General features: G+C 37.1%; 1 protein-coding gene across 1 annotated transcript; it reads right to left on the bottom strand.

Moving 5' to 3' along the window:
* LOC113161777 (B-cell receptor CD22-like) lies at positions 1 to 10,291 on the bottom strand (the record flags this gene model as incomplete). Its single annotated transcript, XM_026359578.1, has 9 exons — positions 1 to 616; positions 864 to 921; positions 1,046 to 1,136; positions 1,362 to 1,619; positions 1,943 to 2,114; positions 9,556 to 9,644; positions 9,808 to 9,861; positions 10,019 to 10,032; positions 10,164 to 10,291. Coding segments are annotated over 9 exons (960 nt in total), but the record flags the coding sequence as incomplete, so codon positions are not given.
* Between the last annotated feature and the right edge of the window lie 1,125 nt (positions 10,292 to 11,416).

The raw sequence follows: 11,416 nt of genomic DNA, 5'->3' as shown, positions 1-11,416 counted from the left end.
ATAACTTCTGTTGTGATTTGGGGCTATAGAAATAAAATTAAATGTTATTAAATTAAAACAACGGTTCAAACTGCAACAACTCAGTCACTGATATAATTTCAACAAATCTAGTAGATTTATTTAACTCAAGTCAGAAATGTATATTTTTGCAGCGAAAGTGAATATTACAGATGCCAGACCGCCATTAGCTGAAGTAATTTAAAGTGAGAGTGGATGAACAAGTGACAAAACAAGGACTTTGAAGTGAGAGACGTCCAATTGTGTTATTTGTGTTGATATTTTGCATGTTGTGAAAAGAGAACAAAGATAAAACTGGCTAAATTGTTATGAAATCATTAGCACAGGTTTCTGTTCCTAGTAAAAGGAAATACAAACATATGTTACACCCCGGTCCCCCTAATTGATCATTCCAACAGAAGCTGTTCCAGTCCTCTAGGACACACAAGACCATCTTGCGTGGAAATCTTTTAACCTGTTTCCTCCATTGCTTCTATGCAGGAAGTTAAAAACTGGTTGGACTTTAAACCAGGTCTTCCTGCTCCTCTGTGTCGTTTGTCTGTGCTGCAGTGACGGACTTCAGGGCTGAAATGTTCTGATAATCAGGATGAGAATCTGACTGATGGAGAGAAATGAAAACATCAGACTAAATCGATCTTATTCATGATATTTCCACATGTATTAAAAAACATTTACAACTAAAATGTTGCTAAGATTGTGATGCATAAAGGACAAATACATTGGTACAGTGGTACAAATTCCTCTTTTTCTTTACATTGAACTTAATGACTTGATGTTGATGATAAAACGGGTTTCAGTGCATTATAAATGAATTAAGCACCTTATATATTAATGAAGCCTCTCACCTCTATTGTCTCTCCAGGTTCATTCAGTTTACATTTTGAGGTCAAAGTTTTCTTGTTCCTGGATTATTTCGAATATCAAAACAATATAAAGTAAAAAAAAATTATTCATAACTGAAAAACTGGAAATCTTGAGATAATAAAGACAAACTACAACAAAAAAGACAGGGATTTTTTTGTTTTACCTCATCCACAGACTCAGGAGTAGAATCAGAAAAATCAACATCACAACCACAACAGTCAACCTGATCCTGTTCGTTATAATTACTGATTTATCTGGAAATAAACAGTTAGTCAATATTAAACCTAAACATTAAGATCAGATTGATGAATCAGTTGATGAGGTGATCCAGTTCATCAGTCTGTGTCAGTCATGTGGAATAAGATGGAGGCTCCTTCCTGAACACAGCTACAGATAAAGACAGTCTGTCTGAAATCATTGGTCTTTTTCAACATCACGTCCATTTCTAGAGCAGTAAATAGAATAAGTGAATAACTTACCTCCCAAAACAGTCAGATGTAAAGTGTTGTTATGACGTCCTAAACTGTTCTGAACTTCACAGTAATAAATCCCACTGTGTTCAGCTCTGATGTCAGTGATGGTGAAGATCTGTCCTGAAGCTTTTGGTGACTCTTCATTCTCCTTGTACCAGGTATAATTAGCTGCTGGGTTAGCATCACTGCTACAGGTCAGAGTCACTGAACTACCCTCCACTATCTCAGAGGGACTCACTGACACAGAGGGAAGATTTGGACGATCTGGAGGAGAAAACATGAACATTTAATGTTAAATTAAATGAGTTTTCACTGTGGAACTTTTACTTTAATATGAAACTTATAACTATTCATTTTTGTAAACAAAAAGTCAGAGTAAATCAAACATGACTCCATATTGCAGAAAAAATAAACTATGAAAAGTGGAGATAAAATAAATCAGTCTTTGTTTATTTGGTGTGAAACAAAAGAGACAATAAAAATGTTTAAAGACTCCGGATGGTGAAATGTCAGAAGACTGTAAGTATGCATATAACTGGTTTTAAATCTGTAGGAAAAATTGTTTATATTTGCTTTGTTTTACTCACATTTCACATCAATAGAGACAGGCTCAGATCTAATCTTCCCCAGCTTGTTTCCAGCTTCACAATAATATTGTCCAGAGTCAGAGGATTTGATGGATCTGAAGACAAACTGTGGTTCTTCATGGATGGATTTAAGATGTGTGTCACTCTTGTACCAGGTGTATTTAGCTGCTGGGTCACTGCTACAGGTCAGAGTCACTGAACTACCCTCCACTATCTCAGAGGGACTCACTGACACAGAGGGAAGATTTGGACGATCTGGAAGAGAAGGGAAAACACAATATTATTAATGTATGATAAAAATATAAATTGATTTTTTATTAATTGTTCAACTGTTTATCTGTTTATCTCACAGAACATGTTTGTGTCCAGAATTCTGATCCTGCATCTGTCCCCGGTCCTCATTGTTTTACATGGACCAAGAGACAGAGGCCAACAGCTAAACTTTCTAATTGTTCTAATGTATTTAGGTGTTACGTTTCTTTTTTATTAATAATTGCTGTGACGACTCCATGTTGCTATTAACCAGTCTGATTTATTCTAAACTATTTGGTTCAAACTTGGTGCCAGATTATTTTATTCTAGTGAAACAAAGAGGAGCAAACTCACACACTGGAGGAGAACGGAAACGCTCATATCCTAAAACTTCAATGGTGCAGTAATATCTGTCTGAAGGATCAAATCCATCTAGGATATAATATTCTTTTCTTTCTCTTTCAACTTTCTCTCCATTCTTGTACCAGATGTAAGAATGAGGATCGGACAGTTGACAGTTGCTGTGACATGTCAGTTCTGTCCAGGTAGAAAACTGGTCCACTGTTGATTTCCTCACATCTACCTGGAGCTGTGGATCTGAGGATGATGATTTGAAATTTCACTTTAGAATCAACTGCTGGTATACAGTTCCTATAAAGTATTCACCCCATTAGATGTGACATCCTTTTATTGACATTATAAATCAATTACGGGCAATAAAAGTTGGTGATTTTGACAAAAAAGATTCAGAAAAATAACTCAATAATGTCAAAGTGAAAACAGGATTCTACAAAGTAATGTCAATTAAACAAAAATATGTGAGGAGAAATTAGTGTTTCCACATCTGGACACTGGAATTTTCTGCCCTTCTTCTTTGCGAAATACCTCAAGCTCTGTCAGGATGCGCGAGTATCAAGTGTGAACAGCCCTTTTCAAGTCCATCCACAAATTCTGTATTGGATTGAGGTCTGGGTTTTGACTCTGCCACTCCAGAACATTCACCTTGTGGTTGTTAAACCATTTCTGTGTAGCTTTCCCTGTATGCTTCGAGACATAGTCTTGGTGTTAAACAAATCTTCTCCTAAGCCATATTTTAACTAAGTGTGGGACTACTAGCACCTAATATCTGGACCTCTGTTGGATTAGGTCGGTCATTTTAAAAGGGGTGAATATTAATTCAAACACTGATTTCACTTATATATTTTTACATTACTTTTTAGAAACCTGTTTTCACTTTAACATTAATGAGGTATTTTTCTGACATTCTTTTGTCAAAATCGCCAACTTCTATTGCCCATGACTGATTTACAATGTCAATAAAAAGAGGAAACATCCAATGTGTACAAATAAATAAAAGAACAAACACAAATTTTCAGTCGCAGTGTTACCTGAGACAGATAACACGACTCCTGGTGAACCAGTGTATCTCCCAGATTCATGGTTTGTTATGAACCTGAACTTGTACTCAGCTGAATCCGTCTCTCTCAGGTCTCTGATGGTCAGAGTGCAGCTGTTTCCATTACACTGATCCTCCACACGACCTGAATAATCAGAATCTTCTTTTAGATCCAAAGGTTCATTATTAACAAACCAGAATCTGTCTGTCACTCTTGTGTCAACGTTATTCACTCTGGATGGGTATCTGTAGGAGCAGTGTATGACCACTGTTGATCCTTTGGAGCCACAGATCTTAGTAGAAGTGTAAGTTACTCCCCAGGTAAAAGCTGTAACACATCAGAAATAAATTAGCTCCATCATAACCTGTCACTGTAGTTAAATACTATTTCTACATTGTTGAACATGTAGTATAATGTATTATAATAATATCATACTGTATATAACGCGACATGGTATTTTTTACCATGTGATGGATCTAAATACTTTTTTCAAGACACCTGCAGCACATTAGTTATGAGTAGTTGGTGTTAATGTTGTTAGTGGAGTAAACTCACACACTGAAGGAGAAGGGAACAACTCCTGTCCTCTTACAGCACAGGAAACTCTGTCTGTATCCACAAAGTATCCTGAATAAGTATTAGATGTTTGTCCCTGAATGTTTTGTCCATTCTTGTACCAGATGTAGGTAAAACGATCAGGTAGAGAACATCTGTTCAAACACCTGAGCTCTGAACGCCTGTAGGTTGATGTGATCACCTGCACCTGGAGGTCTGTGGATGTGAATAAAGAACAGACGTCTTCATTTTAGACTGAACTGTCAGTATCAGTACACACAAACACACTCTGAATACTTCTTCAGATTTAAATGTTACCTGTAACAGACAAAGTGACTCCAGGTTCTCCAACATATCTCCCATGTTCCAAGTTTGTTATGAACCTGAACTTGTACGTAGCTGAATCCGTCTCTCTCAGGTCTCTGATGGTCAGAGGCTTTGTTTTCACGCTGATACTCCACACGATCTGAATAATCTGGGTCACTTCTCAAGTCCACATGAACGTTATTACTCTCTTTTGTAAACCACAGCGTTTTCTCTACTGTTACTACAGTGGATGAAACTGTGGATGGGTATCCATAGGTGCAGCTTATGGTCACTGTTGATCCTTTTAAAGCACAGATCTCAGTAGGTTTTCTGTAAGTCACCCACCAACCATTCTGGCTCTGCACAACTGTAACAACAAACATTATCATACTCACTATTTCAGGAAACAGACTTATTTTAGTTAGTTTAGTAAATCTGAACCATTTTTTGAAAACTACTACTTTTCTTTGTTACTGTGTGAATATTTATCACTGCACTCGTTTCCAAATGCATCTGAATTTCAGGGTGGAGCAGTAGAACCACTAAACCCGAGGCTGGAGAAATCAATTCAGATGCATTTGGTAAATTGATCTTTACAAAGTGATAGTAAAGAATAACCGGTCGTCATGATCGGGTGGATCTGGGTGTTCTGTAACCGAGACTCCCCCATTCTCTGCCAGATGTTAGTCAGACAGAGACCAATACACTTCTTTTCAAAAAAGACATTTAGTGCATCTATGAGGGGAAATAATAAAACGATTTCAACCCATTCTACTCTTATAGATTTAATTACTAATGTTCAACTGCTCTAACCTACAGTGTAAACAGTCATACAGGACCTGGAGAAGTGAGAAGAAGGGTGATCAGTCCACTTATTGCTGCTGCTGTTGAAGTCATAGCTGTGTCTCTGTGCGCCTTTTCCTCCCTCGCTCTCCCGGTTGTTTTGTCTCAGTATTTTTCTGTCTGATGTCTGTTTTACTGCCCTGACTTCTCTACTCCCGCCTGTCTTTGCCGTGGTTGGTCTCTGCAGCGCTTCCTGGTTGTCTTCATCTCCTCCTCTTGCTCCACTTCACTCCCCAGTCTTCCTGAATGCGCGCTGCGCCTCGTCCTCTCCTCCTCATGCGTCTGACATGGAGACTTCATCTCTGCCCGCCCTCCTCTCCTGATTGGACCGGTGCTGCTACCATCACCAATCAGGGGGCAGCAAACGCACTCACCTGTGTATTTGAAGACACTCACCCGCACTTCGAGGCCCCCTGCCGTGCGTCTTGATGGACCTGTTTTGATCGAGTAGTTTCTTCTGATTTAGTTACTGCTTCAGTCTACTCGATGCTGAGTTTATAGTTTAACCTTCATGTGATTCAAATATTTGCCATGAAACGTGTTAAAATTATAAAGAAACCCAGTCATCATGTCATTTTACTGATTAAACTATAAATGTAAAACATTGATCAGTTAATGACTGATTCACTCAAAACGTTTCAAAGTAAATCACAGGACTGTGTTTCGTTAAAACGTCCTGTTGTTGATCCAGCACCTGAACCAATTGGATCTTGGATCAGGTGAGAACCAGGTGTTTCCCATTATTTCTTGAGGCTTTGCAGTCCCTCTCTTACCTGTAGACTGGCAGGGGTTCGTAACTATGTGATTTCAGAGTTAAAACATCTGGTAACAAAGGAAATGATGTGTACAAGTACCATCTGCAATGTAAAAGAAGTTGGCTTGATAACATTTCCCAGCATTTCACAGCTAGAAGCGAAAACACTGATGACAAGTTCTTAAAAATAGACCAACTGTCTGAGTCAGATGGGAACTTCTTTATATAAGAGAGATTTCTATGGCATCGTAGTAACAGAGAGACCATATGAAACGACCAGAGAAAAACTCTGCTGTTTCAAATGTAATAATGTGCTCTAACATAAACATAAAACTTGTACAAGATATTTAAAGAAACAAATCAAAAAAGGTGAAAGTAAAGAAAGAAAACTAACTAAAAGCAAATTTGAAAAGAAGAAGTTCTTTAAAAAAAATGATAGAAAAGAGGAATAGAAACTATTGTAATGAAGTAGAAATGATTCACATACAGGAATATTACTGACAACTGACACTTTACTCTAAATAAAACCAGCTGTGATGAATAAAAAAATGTATAAATGCATACAAATTAGTTTATATAAACAGCAACAGAAACCGACAGGTCAGGAAAAAATTTTCTTAGTAAAGAAGAACTTTATACTAACATCAACTGTTGAAAATACGACATGAAAACATGGTTCCCTCTTGTAGAAAAACAGTAAGTTATGGAAAATATGAGGAAAAAAAACATATAACATATGATTATTTTAACATAGAACGTTCCCCACAAAAGGTATTTGTGATGGCAGTTTAGGTGTTTAGCAACATAATCTTTAGGAGATGTTAAAATATATTAATAATTTATTTATTAAATTATTATTCCTCCTATCGCACATTAACATCCACCAGTAAAACTACCACCGTGAAAACAGCTCCAACTGCAACAATCTATTTTAACTTTTAACCAAAATAAGATAAAAAAATAAAAACAGCAGCAGCATTTCTGAAGTTAATGTCACATTAAACACTGGACCAATGTCCCTGCTGCTGCAGGTGATCATCACATCACACAAATAAAATCTAAAAGTTATTTACAGTCAGTAGTTTCTCTGTTTGACCAGCAGATGTCCCCAGATTTTTACCCAGGTTCCTCTTCTGACATGCTCTGCCCCTCCTGCTCAAACTGACCAGCTTCACCATGCGACTCACATTACTTTTCTACTAAAAGACAATTTCTCCTCTCATTTTACATAAAGAAAGATAAAACTGATGGTGCTGAAATACACCAGACATCACATTCATTAGTACAATGAGTAAAACCAATGTTTTCCTGAACCTAACCTTCTCACTTTTGTGCCTAAACTTAACCAGACGCATGTATTCAACCAGATTACACTGCAGCTGAAGATAATAAACTACTAAGGCACTGTAGGCCTACTGATGAACAGATGATGGTATGATAACATCAAAGTGGATGAACAGGTACAAGAACACAGTCTTTTTTTTTTCTAAAGTACAGATTTAGTCATTTCACTTTCACCTGACCCTAAATGGGTTGTTAGGTGGTCAGTCTAATGAGTTTATTCATTAATAACCTGTTTTGTCCTGTTTCCTCCATTGCTTCTATGCAGGAAGTTAAAAACTGGTCGGACTTTAAACCAGGTCTTCCTGCTCCTCTGTGTCGCCTGTCTGTGATGCAGTGACGGAAATGTTCTGATAATCAGGATGAGAATCTGACTGATGGAGAGAAATGAAAACATCAGACTAAATTGATTCATGAAATGTCAACATATATTAAATTAAATTTTAAAACAAAGAAAATCCTGACATTATAATTAACAGACATGGACAAAGGTGTTGGTACCCTTCTGTTAAAAAATGGAAAACCCACAAAGGTCAGTGAAATAACTTGAAACTGACATAAGTAATTTACTCATGAAATTCAGACATTGCTTTTGAATTGTGGTTTAAGAGAAGTAAAAAAAAAACTAACTAATGAAACTGTCTAGGACAAAAATGATGGCACCCTTAACTCAATACAACCTTTAGAGACAATTACTGCAATTAAGCAATTTAAATTTCACAGAGAGACTTCTGCACCTGTCGACAGTTGTTTTGTGCAACTCCTCACAAGCAAACTGTGCCAACTGTCTCAGGTTTAAAAGGTGCCTTCTCCAAATGTCATGTTTCAGTTCTTTTCACAGATGTTCAATAGGAATTAGATCAGATCTCATAAAAGGCCACTTCAAAATAGTCTAATGATTTGTTCTCAGTCATTCTTAGCTGTGGTTATGTTATGACCCTGTTGGAGGACCATGACCTGTGACAAAGACCAAGCTTTCTGACATCAAGCAGCAAGTTTTGCTCCAGGATGCCTTAAAAGTCTTGAGATTTCATTGAACCCTGCACAGATTTAAGAAACCCTGATGGAGCAAAGCAGCCCCAGAACATGACCAAGCCTCCTCCGTGTTTCACAGTAGTTACAGTGTACTTTTCTTTGTATGCCTCATTTTTGTGAACATACGGCTTATGTGACTCGCCAAAAGTTCTAGTTTTGTCTGATCGGCCTAAAGAACATTCTCCCAGAAACTTTGTGGTTTGTCTAAATGCGTGTTCTATTTATTTTTTTATTTTTTGATTTCTTCAGTGGAGTCCTCCTCGGTCGTCTTATATTAAGTCCACTTTGGCTTAAACTGAGACTGATGGTGTGATCTGACTCCAATGGCCCTTGACCCTGGATTTTACCACTAATCTTCTTGGAATTTGTTCTGGGTCTTTTAATTACCATTTGTATTTTCTGTCTCTTCACTTTGTCATCTGTTAATTAATTATAAATGAATTAACCACATGACATGTTAATGAAGCCTCTCACCTCTACTGTCTCTCCAGGTTGATTCAGTTCACATTTTAAAATCAGAGTTTTCTCCTTCCTGGATTATTTCCAAAAATAAAACAATAAAAAGTTTAACAAAGTTTATTTTATGACAATAAAACAAAGAAATTATATAATAAAGTGAAAGAACAACAAGAAACACTGTTTTACCTCATCCACAAACTCAGGAGAAGAATCTGAAGAATTTGCATCACGACCACAACAGTCAACCTGATCCTGTTCGTTATAATTACTGATTTATCTGGAAATAAACAGTTAGTCAATATTAAACCTAAACATTAAGATCAGATTGATGAATCAGTTGATGAGGTGATCCAGTTCATCAGTCTGTGTCAGTCATGTGGAATAAGATGGAGGCTCCTTTCTGAACACAGCTACAGATAAAAACAGTCTGTCTGAAATCATTGGTCTTTTTCAACATCACGTCCATTTCTAGAGCAGTAAATAGAATAAGTGAATAACTTACCTCCCAAAACAGTCAGATGTAAAGTGTTGGTATGACGTCCTAAACTGTTCTGAACTTCACAGTAATAATTCCCACTGTGTTCAGCTCTGATGTCAGTGATGGTGAAGATCTGTCCTGAAGCTTTTGGTGACTCTTCATTCTCCTTGTACCAGGTGTAATTAGCTGCTGGGTTAGCATCACTGCTACAGGTCAGAGTCACTGAACTACCCTCCACTATCTCAGAGGGACTCACTGACACAGAGGGAAGATTTGGAGGATCTGAAGGAAAAAACATGAACATTTAATATTTAAATTTAACATGTTTTCACATTTGAACGTATTTTATATGGATCCTTGTTCGTACAAGCAGGTTTGGTGTCAATTATCAAATAAAATGTATTATTATTTAATCAACAACAGGACAATAACATTGTTAACTCACACACTGAAGGAGAGGGGAACTTCTCATGTCCTTTTACAGCACAGGAAACTCTGTCTGCAGGAATAATGGACATGTAAAAAGAAGGAGATGTTCTTCTTTGAATTTCCTGTTCGTTCTTGTACCAGATGTAGGTAGTATGATAAGGTGAACAAGTGCTTTGACACCTCATCTCTGCCCAAGTAGAATCCTGTTGGACAGTAGATCTGATCACCTGAACCTGGAGATCTGAACATGTGGAGAAACAACAGTGACTTAAAATGCATGTAAAAAATACAGTTTTTCAATACATTAGTCATGTTGTTTTTTCAAACTAACCTTTTTTTTTTTCATTCAAAGGTTTTTAATGAAGATGTTACCTGTGACAGACAAAGTGACTCCAGGTGAACCAGTAAATCTTCCTCCTGCTTGGTTTGTTATAAACCTGAACTTGTACACAGCTGAGTCTCTCTGTCTCAGGTCTGTTATCTTCAGAGTACAGGCTTTGTCAACACACTGATACGTCACACGACCTGTGTAGTCTGAGTCTGTTCTCAGATCCACAGGTGTATAGTCATCCCCTTTAGTAAACCATAATGTTTTCTGAACATTAATAACGTGTCTGTTCATTGAATGTGGGTATGTGTAGGAGCAGTGTATGTCCACTGTTGATCCTTCTACAGCACAGATCCTAGTAGAAGTGTAAGTTACTCCCCAGACATTCTGACCCTGCACCACTGTAACACAGAGCACAGCAGAAACCACAGTTAAAGTTAACATCAGTTGATATTTAGTTGTCACAAAAAAGTTAATGCTCATGCATCAATCTAATCACCCCTGAACTTTAAGGTGGTCGTGTTTTTCATTGGTTTCTTTTATTTTCTTTTCCTAGACTTGTGTCTCTGTAGTCAGGTTGTTGCTGGGTTAAGTTAAAACCATAAAGACACATTCATTTAAACTGTTCAGAGAAACCAGAGAAGTCAGTAGATAAGTAACTGTAAAGGTTAAATGAACTATCACATGGACGTGCTCCACTCTGATTAGCTGTATGTTTCAGCCGCATGTCGAAAATTCTCATTCACTTACTACAGAATACAGCACAACAAACTGACTTTAATCAGATATTTATAAATCCTACATTTGATCCCATTCGTCTCTTTTTTAATACAGTGAAGGTAAATGTAGAGATACAGTACCTGACACAGAAAGAAGGAAGAAGAAGAATCCACTTGCTGCTGTTGGACTCATAGCTTCTTATTTGTCCGTCACTTCAGTGACACTAAAACATATTAGCTGAGGAAGTAGATCAGTCACATCGCTGAGCGATTCTATTTTCATGCTTTTTCTAAAGATAATTTTCATTGTTCTCCGTTAACAGAATTCAGAATTGAGAATGTTAAAATACATACTTCCCTTTTTCTACACATTACCTGGCACAACGAGTAAAACACGACTAAACACTAATGTTGAAAATTTGTTGTAAGGGGTCTTTTTTTTATTTTGACAATTGTGGCTCATTAAAACTGAAAATAAATAAAAAAATAGAAACACTGCAGCATTATTGAGCTTAATGTGATGTCCCCCCTCTTTTAGAGGTCAGCAACATAACGCAAAAGTAATTCAGAGCTATTTA

Source organism: Anabas testudineus, chromosome 1, assembly GCF_900324465.2.
Source record: "Anabas testudineus chromosome 1, fAnaTes1.2, whole genome shotgun sequence".
Taxonomy (NCBI): Eukaryota; Metazoa; Chordata; class Actinopteri; order Anabantiformes; family Anabantidae; genus Anabas; species Anabas testudineus.
The sequence above is the reverse complement of the archived record's forward strand: the minus strand, read 5'-3'. Positions and strand labels throughout refer to the sequence as shown.